General features: G+C 42.3%; 1 protein-coding gene across 8 annotated transcripts in view; it reads right to left on the bottom strand.

Annotated features, from left to right (window-relative positions):
* Ttc17 (tetratricopeptide repeat domain 17) overlaps positions 1-16673 on the bottom strand; it is a 102923-nt gene that overhangs the window by 27993 nt on the left and 58257 nt on the right. For 3 of the 8 annotated variants that reach the window (XM_021627320.2, XM_060372181.1, XM_060372182.1), the window contains 3 exons: positions 15022-15192; positions 5314-5573; positions 2830-2983 (listed from right to left, as the gene is read on the bottom strand). In XM_021627320.2, the coding sequence (XP_021482995.1) occupies positions 2830-2983; positions 5314-5573; positions 15022-15192 (585 nt within the window). Of the gene's footprint in view, positions 1-74; positions 754-2829; positions 2984-5313; positions 5574-15021; positions 15193-16673 lie in introns of those variants that run through there. The other 5 variants (XM_060372185.1, XM_021627330.2, XM_021627325.2 and 2 more) reach the window with 3 other exon arrangements.

The following is a 16673-nucleotide window of genomic DNA, read 5'->3' as shown; positions in this document are numbered from 1 at the left end:
TTAATTTTGTGTGGCACTCTTTACACTGTCGAAATTTACCAGCAATAGAAAAACATTTGAGGTACAGACAGGGATTTAGATTCAGATTTTAATAAAGCAAAAAAGAACAGTTTGGAAGAATTTCAAATTAACTTTAAATAATAAAGAATACATTTCACAATAAAGCTCACTTTCTTTTTATATTTTAAAAATTCGCTTGAAAAATATTTATTGAGCACCTATTATAAAGGGTCTGGGAGCTGTGCAACACACTGGGGTAAACAGGAAGAGGCGGCCTGCTCTGCAGCTCACAGGCTACTGAGGAGGGCAACATAAGGAAACTGTTACACTGTGACAACATAGTGTTGGAGAAGGAGCCAAGAGTTCCACAAAGGAAGGAGTAACTAATTCTATCTGAAGGTAGCACGGGAGAAATGGCACTTTGAGTTTCAAGTTCAAGGGTGAGTGATATTAGCACCACAGAGATGGTATAAGGGCATTCCAGGCAGAGGGAACAGCATATGCAAAGGCATGGATAAAATAAGAGCATGGCTGCTTCATAGGTGCTGCTGGAGGGTGGAGAGAGGCTGGCTTATAAAGGGTCTTGAATGCCACACTAGGAAGTCTGTACTTTATCCTGTAGGCAGTGGGAAACTTCGAGCCCACATCTCTCCATCTTGGTCACAAGGATATCATAAGAGGATGTTAAATGCCTTGCTGAAATCCAGTTACATTATGTCTATGGCACTTCCCTGGTCTTCCAGTCTAGAAGCCCTAGCCAAAAAAGGAAATGCAGTTAGTTCAATGTTATTATTAGTACTTAGTATAACTATTACGACCCTCAAAGATCTCCATTTCTCCCCATAGGTTTACAAACATTTGCTTTAGAACTTGGATGTGATTTGCTGGAAGTTTATTAGCTGACAGTGGACAAAATCCATACTTATTTACTGGGAAACTAACCCTGTGTAATATTTTTGTACCTTCTCCACACTGAGGGCATTCTCCTTCAAGGAGAGTCAGTAGCACTGTGATCTCATTTGCCAGTATCTTCAGCACCCAACTTGGGCTGCCACGCTGAGACCTGCCTAGAACTGCTTAAGTGGGGCCATGGTGTAGCTCAGAGGTAGAGGACCTGCCCAGCCTAAGCAAGGCTGCCACTTCAACACCCCAGCACCACAAGCAAGCAAGGAAACAAGCAAGCACACACCTGCCTAGATGTTCTCTCTCACATAATCTCAGCCATGTAGGCTTTAGCTGTCCCTCTGTAAGAAGCTTTTGGCTTCTTTAGAGTAATCCAGGGTCATCAGAAAGCATGTTTAAGATGGAAAAGCCACAGAAGGGAACACAAATGTCTGCACTCCTCTTGACACCCAGAGAGCATGTGCAGTGCTGTGGCGACCTGCTTCTCCAGTGTTTCACATGCTTGTTGGCCAAGGGCAGCTAACCCGAGAGGCCATCGAATGCACGGGACAGGCTACTTCTGCCAACTATTGCACACATCAGCTGCGACATGTTATTTCATGCATCAGAGATACTGAAATGTGAGAATACAGCTGATAAGACACAGCGTGTTTACTATCGGGATGGAAGCATCCTTATGCCATTCATAAACTGTCTTTATTTACTTGCTGTGGTGTTTCCTTGCTGAAAGCATATGCCATAGACATCCTGTAGCTTAATTAGAAAAGAACAGCATCTAGACTGCTTAAGTTGTTACTATGACAAGGAACTCTGTGTAAGCTGCATCTCTGTGCACATATCTTTGGTGTCTACAAGGCAACTCTCCTCCAGTGCATTAACAGAAATTACTGGTATGTTCAAAATTCCTGATTCATCCTGTCAAACTAACCTCAGGTATGCCGTCTACTACACATTTAGAGACAATTTGGTAAGCAAAAACCTTACTGTTTATGTTTGCTCTTCTGTGGCTGCTACTGACCGAACATTCTGTTACATTGGTGGTGCTGTGTGTATCTGATAAAGTAGCTGCAGGTATCTTATCTTACCACTGCATTTTTATGTTCTTTAAATGACATTGATACCCTCTGTGGAAAATATATGGTACAAATATATTAAAATATTCTGTAAAATCACACGGCTCAGTCTTTTGTCTTGCCTCCCTAACGTCAAAATTATCTTTTGCATTTCTCTGCCTTGGAACATCCTTCATCATAAGGCATTACAGACATATTGGCACGTTCTTCCTTGATGATGTCTTACAGTGACACCTAACCCCCCCCCCCCCCCAGAATGGTTATTTCCATGTTTTACATCTGGTCGTCTTTTTCTCCTAACACAGACAGACTTAGCAGAGGAAGCTGTAACTTAACACAGATTGTTAACAGCACATAAATCTAAGTTTTTAACCTCTGCGAGAGCGAGACACCATCCTAGGACATGTAGAACTTACTAAGGTACGTCCTGGGTTCAGATGAGCCGATCCTCCTTTCTATATTCTACTGTTGCCCCCTGCTTTAGTCAGTACTTTTATCCAGTTAAATGACAGATTTTAATGAATTAAATTTTCAGTCTAAGATAGTAAAAATAGTCCTTTAAAAAGGGAGATGACATTTAAAAAAAAGGAATTCTATCACTACCATTTAATTGGTAGTTCATGAGGACGGGGGTGGGGGAGTGAGGGGCAATTACCTTGGCGCATGACAGTGGCCTTTGAGCCAATTAGTTAATGGTTAAAAATCAAAGTCTGAAAAACTTCTTATACTAATGACTGATATGGTTCTTATATCTTCTCTGAACTGAACTTCTCTAGGCCATAAAACACATCCTGTATGAGAAACAGGACAGTGACCTGAAAGAAGAAATGAGAGCCAGGACAGTCTCACTTACCTTGGGGCCCAGGAGATGCCACCTTTGGGCCAGTGATCTCTAAGTTTGCTTGGTAACGTTGTCCATTTTCTGGTTGATTTGACTCTACTTTTTTCCCAGGAGGTATTTTATGATCCCCTTTGGGTTTCTTCACACGTTTGACCTGGAATGTGATCTGGGAATCAAAAACATGTTAGAAACACATGAGACCAATGAGTGAATCTGTCACCCCCTTCAGACTGCAGCGGTTTTAAGGATGACCTGGCCTAGCAGAACTTGGTGATCAGATCCTGTTTCTGGAGACACCACACACTTCAGAGGACATGGAAAAGTCAAGTTCATACTGAGCAGGAAGCATCTTCCCCACAGGCTATCTTTCAGAGCACAAGAAGGTGTAATGCAGATTATCAGAGAAAAAAAGTCATTGACAGTTTTATCTAGCTGTGGATACTGGCAACCTGCATGGCAAGGTATGTTCATGGGTGCAATACTGGTATGGATGCCTTGGGAATAACCAATTGCTATGTGAGCTGATTTAAGGTCTGCCCCACAGAAGGGAATCAATGCCTGGTACTATAAATTTGGCCAAGAATCCATAATTTCTGAAGGTTGGGTAGGGTGAACCGATTACTATTATTTTGCTAAATGGACATAGTATCAAATATCTTTGAAAGCTGTATCTCTACACCCATTGATTTGCGTGGTTCTCAGACCTCATCAGAGAGGTTGCTTTGTATAATGAATAGTGGTTAACTCTGAAATCTAGAACTTGCCATGATAGAGAGTGTTTTTCCACAAGTGGGGCATCTGTATCATACCTTCTCTTTACAAGACTAAGGGACAATAGAGAAAGGGCAGAAAGACTGTAAGGGCCAGAGATCAGGAAGGGCTGGAGTGAAACAATGACTTCTGGCCAGGGCAGGGCTGCTGTCCTCATAAAATCAGCGCAGCTTCAGTAACCTTCGTGAAGATCAATCCAGTCAAGTTTCCAGCTTAGATGAGGAGGAGGGCTGAGTCCCAAACTCTAGCTGAGGAGCTGTTATCGGGTACCTCTGAGTTTTTGTTAAGGATATGCCACCAGGTGGGTTGAACATGCTCCACTGGACAGTCCTACACTTATTACTGTATGTGCACCCGAAGAGGATTAGGTGGGTCATAAGAGGGGAAAAAAAAAGAGGATGAGAGTGGTAAGTCTTAGAGGAGTTAGTGGTGGTAATACAATAAAAATGTATTGGATACATATATGAAATTCTCAAAGAATATCATATTAAAAATAACCTGGATAATATACTGTGCATCCCTACTGCATGTACATGTTGGAACGTCCACTGGAGATATAAATATATATTCATATATATTTGCCTGTAAATATCTGTCATCATTGTGGATCAAAAAATACCTGTGTGTGAGACGTGAGTATGTATGTGTGTTCATTTCTGTTTGTGTGTGGGGCAGTGCAGTAGCACTTGGCATGGCTGCTGTAGGGGCAGAGGACAACCTTCTGGTTTTGGTATTTGCCTTGCCACTTTATTTGAGACAGGGTCTCTTTGCTGTTGTGTAATGTGGGCTAGCAAGCCTGAGAACTTTTGGAGGTGCTCCTGTCTTTGCTTTCTTCTTCCTGTGGGAATGTTGGGACTAGACATTTGTGCTACCATGGCTGGCTAGCACATGAGATGAGGGGAAAGGTTCATGACTGCAGGAGAGCAGTGAGGTTAATAATAATTAATTATTATTATTTTGAACAATCTTGCTATGTAGCCCAGGCTAGTTTTGAATTCTTGGGCTCATGTTATCCTCCTGCTTCAGCTTCCTGAGTGCTGAGAGGATAGGTATATGCTGGATCTGACTAAGTTTAATTTTTAAAAATCTAAATGAAAAATTGGTAATGAACAAAATAACTTAGTCTTGATGAATATGCAGAATATAATGAGAAGAAACATCTCATTCATCCCAAGTCTGTGGCTCTGAGGGTGGTTTATACCCATTCCATTTCCTCTTACCTTCCAGAAGAGTCAATAATGTTTATTTAACATGAAATGTGTCCTGGAAAATTCCAGTGTGAACAGTGTCCTGGAATGTGGAGTAGGTAAAGTCACATTCCCCGAAACCTTCACTTGTATACTAGGAGTGCGCTGAACCTGGTTACAATTTCATGAGGACTGAGTTGGTACACTCTATGTACATGTATGTGTTTTACATATGTGGATGCATGTATGTGTTGTATTCAAGGGTATGTTTATGAACATACTGGGATGCATGGGTGTGGAGGCCAGTCCTCAGGAGCTGTCATCTTATTTTTTCGAGACATGGTCAACTCTTGCCTTGGAGTTCCTGATAAGGCTGGGCTAGCTGGCTAGCAAGCCATAGAGCTTCTCCTGTCTTTGCCTCCCCAGTGATGGTATTACAAGTGCATGTCACCATGCTTGGCTTTATAATATGGGCTTTAGGGTTCTTGTGCTTGCCCAACTGGGCCTTTTCCTCAGCCCTGAGCTGGCAAATTCTTACCCATTCTGTTGCTTCATCATCTTCACTTTTGCAGTCTCCATAACAAGAGCTCTTGGCTACTCCATCCTGGGGGGCTTTCTTCAGTACCCGTATTCCCTGTAGGTCCAGACGCCGGCCCTTCATTTCTAGTGTTCCTCCAAAGCCTTCCAGAGGCCAGGCCTGCTGAAACTCATCCACCAGAGCCAGTATCTCTTCTGACATCTTTGTTTCATCTGACTTCTCCACCTCGTCAGAACCATTGCTCTCCTCAACCACTGTGCCTGCAATTCAAGGAGTTGTATGATCAACAGTTTCGTAGTGTTTATGCAAGAGCTTAGTGACTCAAACTTGTTCTTAGAGACAATTTGGCTCTGCTTAAAGGGCCAGCTACAGTGTTCCCCTTCATAGAATACTACTCAGCATTTTCAAGACTCAAAACAGAGCACCATCTTGGCCATTTAGCCTTTGCCAAAAGCCTGCCAGAAAGTAATGGCAGGAGCCAGAAGGCAGGCAGCCATGGATGGTGTCACTAGTGAGAGGACATCTGTGGCACACATTACTTGTTTTAAAGAATCACCTGCTCAACATACAAAACATAGATGACAAAGATGATGTCTATTTTGCTATTTGTTGAAGACACAGGCCCTTAAACCTTTATTCAGTTACCATGAAACAGTTGTGTCCAGTCCAGATAGCTTGCTTAGGAGTCTGAGCTTAACAACAATTTAGTAGAAAAGTACTCTAATGAAAGCTTCTATTTTCAGTAATGCTTATTATAAAAATAGCCATATGTTAGTTTAATTTCTTCAAAACGGTTTTGAAGGTATTATTTATGTTGCTCAAGTATTTAAGGGCTCCCACAGTAGCTCTTAGTGGAATATGCTAGCAAAAATCTTCTCTCAAGAATCTGGCATGTCTTATTGTCCTATGAAGCTTACAATCTTAAAGTTCCACTCAGTGCTTAGACCTGGAAGAGGTTCAGAAATGGTTATTATGAGTTTCTTAACATAATGTTTTTCTTTGCTAAATTCTTTGCTTAGTTTTTGCTCTTTATTTTAGATTGATCACTGTGCCTTATATTATGCGCTTCATAAATGTCATGTCCCATCCCTTTCAGAAGTGGATAGGGTGTAAAAACGAAGAGCAACATGCTTCCTTTTATAACAGGCACCCGCTAGTTAACCTGACTTGACTACCTATGCTAGTTCATTATTCCTTCAGGTGGCGATTCCAGCTTGTTCAGAGATTAAAGAACATGGTGTTAATAAAGTCAGTGTCAGCACCCTCACACACACGTGACCTGGTCGTTAGCCACAGAAATGCATGGCATCAGTCTTTGGTGTGTATGTGTGTAAGGGGAGTGGATGGACTGAGAAACATGGCTGAGGACCACAGCTGAAAACAACTTTGTACAAAGTCAGTGGTGTTGCCCTCTGCTTTGCTGGCACCTCTGCCCTCTGTCCCAGTTTCTGTTGTGGAACATGGGGGAGCGGAGGTCAGGCAGTGATTCTTCCTTGGGAAAGCTGGAAGGTGTTATTTATGACCATGTGACTTCAAACCGTACTGCCGTTATTTCAAGTAAGTTCCTCTTAGGTTTCCTAAGCCATCTGCTGCTTTCTACCACTCTTTATGATTACTGCTAGTACTCTGAGAAAGGGATCTAGGTTTGCCAAAGCCTGCTCATGTTTCAGGATACTGAAACAAAAGTGATTGGTTGCTGCCTATATCATGTGGCCAGTGACATACATGCATGCTGACAAAGATCTAATTTCAAGTCTATCTTGCTGTGATATTCCTAATGTCCAACACTGGGCCCAGTTCTCAGCAGACCCCAACAGCTATGCAAGAAAGTAATGAGAGCTCAGAGCAATCTATAGATGATGTTCTCAAGGATCTACTGTTCCTGTCTTGTTCTGTCCTGTGGGCAACTGAGAACTTTTTTGTTTTGTTTTTCAAGCTGCTAGCTAGTTTTCTTTTTCACTGTTGCTAGCATCTAGCAAGCCATTACAAAGGGTTTCTCTGTGTAGTTCTGGCTGTCCTGGAACTCACTCTATAGATCATGCTGGCCTCAAGAGATTCACCTGTTCCTGCCTCCTGAGTGTTGAGATTAAAAGCTTGTGCAGCCACCGCCTAGTGCAAATGAAGACTTTTACCTTGTCACGGGGTCACATAACAAAAGTCTGGAGCTCACCCAGCTGAAGGCAACCAACATAAAACTAGGCTTCGCATTAGCTAGGAAAACAGCTGGACAGAGCTGCTACTGGGAACCTCCAAAGCAAGGTAAATGGAAGCACTACCTGTCATCTGACTCAGCTGTTGGCATTGTCTCTATCTCTTCCTCATCAGATTCTCAGCTTCTTTTCTTTTTTTCCTCTTATGGCTCCCAAAGGATACCTTTACCCAATTCTGAGACAGGAAAGAGTCTTTGATAAGTTTCACCCAGCAAAACATAGGGCTTACAAAAATAAAGCCACATAACTTAAACTTATTAGAGAGAAGGAGGGAGGGGGGGAGGGAAGAGAGAGAGAGAGAGAGAGCACATTTCATAATGGAAGCCAGTATCTAAGTGAAGAAAGGCCATGGAATTGCTTCAGGCCAATTCATCCAAAGGGTGAACCATGGTGACAGCAGTTCTTAGGGAACAATGCCAAACATGCATAGTTCATATTTACTCCTCAGATGGGTGGGTGACAAATGGGCTGTATGCTGTGGTCGAGGGAAGCCAGTGTTTGTTTGTTTGTTTATTTATTTATCTCTGCCGAAAACAATTTTGATGGTAGCAAAAAGCACATGAAGGTTTTTGGTCCTTGCAAATTAAATATAACCAATCAATAATAAATTTGAAAACACAAAACTATATGCATTTGAGACAATTAAAATTTTTATAAGGAAAATGATCTGAATGCAATTAATGTTTCCCAGAGGGTAGGGTACTATAGCAGAACTTAGGCAGAGAAGCAGCATCGGGGAAACTTTCTAAAAAGAACATGTGCGTTGGCTCAGGTACTTATGGACTAATGTAGATACACACGAAGGAACAAGGAAGACATGTGTGCAGGTGCTACCAAGTGCAAGTTAATTAGAACAAAGCAGGTGGATAGGCAGTTGGCAAGTACAATTCGGAGGTGACAGGAGGACAATCTGGTGCAGGCTGGAAGAGGGTAATTATCAAGTATGTGAAGCCATGAGGATGATGGTGGCTCAGGTCTGGGACTGGTGAGTCAGCTGGTGAAAGCGTGGGTGGCAAGGGACAAGAAAGGACAGAACATGAGACTAGAAAGGCATTTCATGAAACAAAGGAAGCTGACTTTGGGACTCCAGAGAACTCTGGAGGAAATAATAGGGTAAGCTTAAACATGGCTTCAAGATTTTCAAATCTCTTGGAAATTAGTAGGCTTCTGAATGAGGTGAATGTCAGTTTCTAGTCTGAGTATGAGAACAGAATGCTGTTTACAGGAAGTGGAGGAGAAAGTGAAACGACAGAATTAGGATTTAATGCATTTATCAGATAATCCACTTAAACATTTTTGTTGCTGGTGCAAAGCAGTGTGCTAAGGGCACATGGATGATGACAAGGATGGAAGGAAGAACTTATCTGCAGACACTGCCCCCTGTGGAGCACTGTCCTATAGAAATGTCCTTTGTAGTTGAAATACAAACTTCTATGTGGTGACAGGCCTGGATTGTGGAGGAATCTCAGATTTTGAATACTGCTGGAAGCAAGCAGTAGGAGTAGACTCTAGGCTTGTAGCCCGCAGGGCAGATGGTGTGATGTAAACTGAAACAGAGACTGACACCCACGCCTCCAGTTTCCCTTCATCTTCTGTACCAGGCACTATTTTCACTTGGGAAATGGAGGATAAATATTGTGACGCTGGAAAAAACTTAAGTACCCACAGTGAGGGTCACATGGGTTCACACTGACTTTCAGCCACGTTATGTACTCTGTCAAGAGTGACAGAAAGTGGTGGTGCCGAGAATGGAGATTATTGTATGTGGCCAAAATTTAAATGAACGCAGATAAGCACAATTTCTCAACGTTGAAAAACACCGGACATTCACTTTTAAGTCTGGGGACCTTAGTTTAAGCAATTCCAAAGGTGATAATGCTAATAGATAATAAACAGAGACGTGCTGAAAGTCCCCAAAGCAATATTACGTGAGAGATGGAGGAACTGAGGGTGACACAATGGTGAGACTGGCAGCTGACAGACTGCTCAAAACCAATCAACTGAACAAACACTTTGCTAGGAAGACTTGAAAACATCAGTGGGACAATTCTAGGGATGGCGATGAGACTAAAAGCCGCAGCGTGTCGAAGAAAGTGAGATACTGAAGTGACTTGGAGGAGCAGAGTGGGCAGGGACAACCACCTTCAAGCTAGGACAGCATGACCATTAGTGACGGGAGACAAGAGCATTAGTGGCCTAAGGGGAAGCTTGTATATGCTAGTCCAGTGTTAAAAGGTGTGAATCAACGGAAAGTGGAAGGGAACATCTAGGGAGAGATGGAGGGCCAGATACCCACGGCAGCCACAGAAGCCATTGGAAAACTTGCTGGGGGCACTGCTGAGAGGGGATGGAGCATCAGAGTGGGAATAAAAACATGTGACTGGATCCGGTAGGAAACAGCATTTACAGTTTTGGAAGAGGGGCTTTGAGAGAGCTTAAGAAGCAAAAGACAGATGTACACTAGATTCACATGGACAGTAAAGAGCCTAAAGGCAGCATTTAAATCAAAGTCCTTACTGCAGATCTGACTTAAAATATCTCCTTTATGGTCTGGTCAGAACAGTAATGGAACACCAAAATTGAACTGGTCTGTTTGAAGACAGGATCTTGTCATGCCATCCAGGCTGGCCTTGAACTAAATAAACAACCTAAACTTACCTCAAACTCATGATCCTTTCTGCCTCAGCTTCTCAAGTACTGAGATTACAAGTGAGCACACAAAGGCCAGCAGAGCATATTTACTTAAAAAATAATTGATTTTATTTTATATGCATTGGTATGAGGGTATCAGATTCTCTGTAACTGGAATTACAGACAGCTGTGAGCTGCCATGTGTGGGTGCTAAGAGTTGAAGCTGGGTCCTCTGGACGAGCAGCCAGTGCTCTTAACTATGGAGCCATTTCTCCAGCCCCACATATTTATTTTAATAATGACACCACATACAGGAAACGGACAAACTTGGTTCCAAATTAGGATGCAACCAATGTAGGGCCCCAAGCAATACTGTCTGGTGCCCCAGTGTCCTCCTCAAATGTCAGTGATATGATTATGTAAGTCAGGTTGCAAAGCTGCAATCTGCTGGAAACTTAACACATAAGTACTGGTATAAAACATAGGACGAGAATCAGAGAGCAAGACCTAGATTGAAGCCTTCGCACTAAGGTAGGTTGCAAAGGATATGGTGTGTTCACAAAAACCAAAACAAAACAGAAACACAAGCCCAGGGGTGCTTTTTCTCCTTCTGTGTCAGCACAACAGGAGGAACGATGTGGAGGACAGTCCAGGAAAGCAAATGGGAAGCTCCCCTAAGTGACGCTGGTACCAGTGTTAGGGCTCCTTCAACTAACAGGTGCTTCAGGTGTTAAGGACTTTGGCTCAGAGAGGTGACTTGCTAAAGCTTTAACACCCAGCAGGTGGTGGAACTAGTTCATGACACCAGTGTCTATGACGACAACGCCTATGTCGTCCTTCTCCAGTGAAGGCTGCCAGCGAGGGACTGTGGACCAGGCAAACAAGCACTGAGCAGTGATAGGAAAATGTCAATCAGTGGCATAATTCTCACTCTCTTATCAAAATGAAATTTTTAAAAAGGATACATGAGTAAAGTTCTTTCTTTCATCTAGAGAGAAACGTGTTGGTACGTAAGGTAGCTGATGTACATTTTGACCAAGACTGACCTGTATTCTGAGATCATCTTTGTACTTCTCTTAGTAAAATATTCTATTCATTAAAATTATCTTATCAACTAAAAATAATGTTGTCACCCATCAAACCTCTATTTCTGAAGCTTACTAATCACGAGACCCCACATCAGAAGCTGAATAAGAATTTTAGATATGCCACCTACAGACAATCTGAGGGAGCTATTTAACTTTTTCCTGAACCTTAATTGGATCATCTGTAAGGTAGGCTTATTAATATCTAGTTCATTAATTAGTACATTATACAATAATACTGTGTAAAGTATGAAATATCACCAGAAGGTAGGAATTACCATTATAGTTGATGGCTACTGGAGAGAGATAAACTTTGTGTTTCTTTAAATTTTTTCCCCTCAAAATAGACTTCTCAAAATGTCTTTAATGTCTATACTTGGCTGTGTCTATGAAAGCACACTATTTATGGTAAAAAGCAAAACTTGTTAAAACTGATAATCAATGCAGAGGAAGTCTACAGGTATGAACATGTGAACTGAAACTGTCCTCTTGTGGCCATGCTACTGGTACCTAGATGATAAGAAAAAGAACTTTACATGACTGACACATGGTCAAGAAAAGTGACTGCCAAAAAGTGCTCACTCCTCTTACACTGTGAGCAGAAGGAGCAGAGGAAAAAGGAACCTGCCTGAATGAGTCTGCATGATGCTGAAGGGGCCCAAGAAATGCCCTGTTACCGTGGCTCATCCTAAGTATGGGGGCTGAATAGAACCACATGGGAACATGGAATGGAAGATACAAAAATGGTAGGTGACTACTGTCTCAGGCAATGCTGTGTTATAAAAAAGGGGATGGGGGAAAACTGTGGTTAAGTTTTATTTGAGTTGTCCTAGAGAAAAATAATGACTAACATGGTAGTCATAAATATCCCAGCTACTACAGAGTTGTAACTAGAATAGGGACCATTTCTATAAATGGGTAAAACACCCCTCAGCATGACTCAGTGTCATTTCTGATGACTCTCAGTCCAAGCACCTCAGGACATTCATGGAACTGTGTGGGTGTACTGGCACAAAAAAGACAGGAGACTGCCAGGCATCAGGGAAGACTCATCCTCATTGTAAGTGAGAAAGCTGACTGTCCAGTTTAAGGATAAACTCTTTTGAGTTAGTAAATTTATCTTCCTTAAAGTAGTAGTAGTTTCCTTAAAATCTAATACTTTCTAATAGAGCTGATCATTTTGTAAAATTTCTAAGAGTGAAGGTCACAGTGGGCAGAAAAGACATAATCATTCACACCAGTGGTGTTCTCCCCTAGGACTGGCTTGCTTCTACACATGAGCCTTTAAATATTTAATAGCAGGAGAAAAGATTTTGTATTCCTATTTATTTTAAGCATTTTATTTATTTATTCTGTCATGTGCACACATGCATTTAGAGGTGAAGGGATAACTTGTGTGTGTCAGCACTCTTCTTGCATCATGTAGGTTTTGAGGATCAAACTAGACCATCAGCTTTAGCAGCAGCCATCCTACCAAATCTACTTGGTAAATTTTTTAATTCAATCCACACAAGGCAAATACCATTATTTAATTAATAATTAGAAGGTTTCACTGGGTGTTGAAGAGAAGGCCTGGTGGTTAAGAGTGCTTGTGCAGAGAATCTCAGTTCAGTTCCCAGTATCCATGTCAAGTAGATCATAGCCACCTGTCACGCCAGCTCTGAAGGATCTGACATCCTCTTCCGGCTTCTGTGGTCACCTGCATTTATGTGCACCCCCCCCACACAAATAATTAAAAATAATAAAAATCAACTATATGCTGGGTATTATGGGGTATGCATTCAATTCCAGCCCTTAGGAAGCAAAGAGGTGAATCTTTATGAGCTTAAGTTCATTCTGTTCTACACAGAGAGTTCAAGGACAGTTAGGGCCACACAGTAAGAATCTATCTTAGGAAAAAAAAAATTGGGCTGGAGAGTTAGAGCAGATATTAAGAGTACTTGATGCTTTTGCAAAGGACCTAGGTTAAGTTCCCAGTGCCTACATGGCCCACAATCATCTGTAACTCCAGTTTTAGGGGATCCAAAGTCCTCCCCTGGCCTCTAGAAGCACAAGGCATGCATATGATATACATACATGCAGGCAAAACACTTAGATACATGAAACAATAAGTAAAAATAAATCTTAGCAGCTGGGGAGATGGCTTAGCAGTTAAGAATACTGGCTGCTCTTCTAGAGGATCTGGGTTTGTTTTCCAGCACTCACAGGGCAGCTCACAAGCCTCTGAAACTCCAGTCCCAGGGATTCTGGTGGCCTCTTTTGGCTTCTACAGGTACCTCATGCATATGGTGCACAAACATACATGCAGGCAAAACACTTACACACACACACACACACACACACACACACACACACACACACACACACAAGTAAATCCTAAAACAAACAAAAAGCCTTTAGTAAAGGCACACAAACAAATTGCAATATATACAATGTGTTTTGTAAATGGAGTTCCTTACATGTTTGAAAACCTTTGTGAATGCTTCTCAGAGACGGTAACATTATCTTCCTCCCTTCTTCCCTCGAGATAGTGTCACATATACCAGGCTGGCCTTGAACTCTCTATGTAGCTGTTAAGTGAAGCTCCCTGCCCTGTTTAGGCACTGCTGGGGAACAAAACCAGGACTTTGTGCATGCTAGGCATGTACTACCAACTGAGTGAAATGCCAAGGCCAGGGTTTGTCCATTTAAAGCAAAGCATTTACAGAGGTCATTATTATTAGTCTGTGTGAAAGATCAAAAGTCAGGCCTGAGAAACTGAAAATTTTAAGCTTAGGAAACTTACCCGATCAGAACTGTACTTCAGAAACAACTCTTTGGACACATCAATAGTCTGTAACAATGGCTGCGTCTGCTTTGAAAATTCTGCTTCAGGTCTGTGCATTATCTTGCTGTCTTTCTGTCTGCTCCCTCTCATGCACGGGCACACACACACTCACACCCTCCCTACAGAATTCTAATTCTATACAGACTTATATGCATGCACACACAGAGATAGATGTACATACAAAGTAAAAGGCTATAGTTACTAAAGCAGATTAAGGGGAAGGGCAGAAGTGAAGACAGCCTGAGTCAGTAGCAGAGAGAGTAGAAATGAGAGCTTCAACAGGTCTTAAGAAACTGAGGAAACAAACCAGGACTTGGGTGAGCCGAGCAGCAGTCCCAGAACAGGATATGGGGATTAAACATTTCAGAAAATAGACCAAAGTAAAGTCAGTAGGCTTGTTAGACTTAAAACAGCTGTTCATCAAGATAAAGAGGCTACACAAATCAGGCTGGAGCTGCGGGGAAGCCTCAGCTCAAGTACAGCCTGGGAGTCACTAGTGTATTCACAGGAATCTTTAAACCCAAGGCAAGACACTGCAAGGGAAGGAAAGAAGAGCAGGGCCAGGATACAGGCATCCTCTCAACAAAGAGTGAGTGAGGAAAGCGAAAGAGCATCTGAAGACAGGCCAGGGTCAAGAGTAAAGGATTCTAGAAGCCACAAGACTTTCCTTTGGACAGTGACTCGCTCCATGGACTGATAACACTGAGAAGACAGACTGCACACGCATGAACCCAGTCTGTTCTAGCAAAAGAGGGGCTAAAGTGGAGAAAAGACCATGAAGAGCAGTTGTCCACTACAGTGTCCTCTGCCTCACCGTTTGATGGCCACCCTCCTGACTCTACGTGAGTGGCTGTTACAAGCAGGAAACAGACTCCTGAGAGGAGAGAAGAGTTTATGCCTGGTGTTTGGGAGTTGATTTTCCCACGGAAGCACATCTCAGGTCAAATCAACTTACTTTCAAGCCTAAGGGCATCGGAGCCCCTCCCTGAGTTCTCAACAGAAAGCACAGGGTCCTCCCCTGCTCCTTGATCAGAGGGCTCTTCTTCAGCAGCATCCAGTGACTGTGGGTTGTCAAAGTATTTCTGTTTGTCATGGCTGTTGTCCAGGGTTTTCTCATGACAATGACCTCAATGACAAGAGACACAGATATATACATACATTAGAAACATCTCTCAAGTTGCCTTATAATGCAAGGTCCCAGAACCTCAAGAGCAAAAGGTGACAATGCAAAAGTCAGTACATAGGAGTATGCGTGTGACTCAAGATTTTGCACTGAAATTCATGTTTTGGCTACTGTTGTGAGAATCAAAGATTTTGGTGAGAAGAAGCAGGCAACAAAAATCAAGCCTCAAGATCTTGTTTTAGTCATCCCTGTGAAATACTTCCTCAAAGCTAAAAATACTGAAAAAGTGAGAAATGTAGAACCTGAGAATAATGAATTATAGAGAAATATACTGTTCTTTCATGTAGCTAAAAATGAGACATAGCGAAAGGTGAGGGATCACTAGGAAGTTATTTGTATTAAAAACTCAAGGATTAAAGGAGAGTGACAGCAATTCCACCTCAAGCCTGCAGCGTGACGGGGCACCTGTTTTTCTTTTAGACAGCACGTTTGGTCTGCTATGTGGGTAAAGATGTTCTAAGAACAAAATGACAAATATGGAATGAGATACTGACGCTGCTGGCGACCTGCTTGCGACCCGCTTGACTCACACAGTAGGACTGACCTCACTGCAGGTATGCCATTGCGTTAAAGGAATTGTTCCTATCAGCGATGTCTGTAGTATCAACAGCTCCCAGGATTCAGTCCCACCTCAAGGTTTTCTGTGCCAGAGAACACGGGGCTGTTATGTCTGCTGCGGCAATTACCCGCCTGTGATAGCTCTCCATTGCCACTGTCTATTCCACATGGCCTAGTCACTGAATGGGTGTCTTTTTCCCCTCCCTTTAATATATGGTCACTGAAGATGCAGTCACTGGAAGGTCACAGATTTCTTATTAGAGACAACCATTTGGTTAATATTATGTAAACTGTTTTTCTCTTTTACCAGGACATTCAGGTATGACTACAGTCTGAGGGAGTCACTTTCCATAGAAATGCTTCTCACATACTGCAAAGATATGGCCAAAGCCAAGGATTCAGTTTCTAAGAGCTTTAGCTTTCAAGAAACTTATAAGCAGATTGGGAACACAGCAAACAGAAGACAAACAATGCTGAGGAGGCACAGTGTGCCAAGTGAGTCCTTCCAAGAAAACACTTTGAGGAGCCATAGCTTCAGCTCTGAAGCATCCAATAAGCCTACAGAAGGGAAAACCGCAAGGAAACATTGCCAGGATTTGTGTTTTTTTTTTAATCCTTGCTCTTAACCCTTATAAAAACTGTTCAGTATCTTTGTTTTAGATGCAAGGAAACTGATTCGTAGTGAAAATAATAACAGTTTAAACTAAGCTAAGTGGTAAATGTGGAATTTGAGCCAGGCCTGACATCTCTACCCGGAAGTCCTTCTAACAGAGATGATGTAAAGTAGCACCACGGGCAAAGAAGGCAGTGTGCTGAGTCAAAGGAAGAGGAGTTCACCCTGTTTTCGGGAGGTCCCGGGGAGTGCG

This window comes from Meriones unguiculatus, chromosome 18, assembly GCF_030254825.1.
Source record: "Meriones unguiculatus strain TT.TT164.6M chromosome 18, Bangor_MerUng_6.1, whole genome shotgun sequence".
Classification (NCBI taxonomy): Eukaryota; Metazoa; Chordata; class Mammalia; order Rodentia; family Muridae; genus Meriones; species Meriones unguiculatus.
Note: the sequence above shows the minus strand (reverse complement) of the source record. Positions and strands in the feature narration are given on the sequence as shown.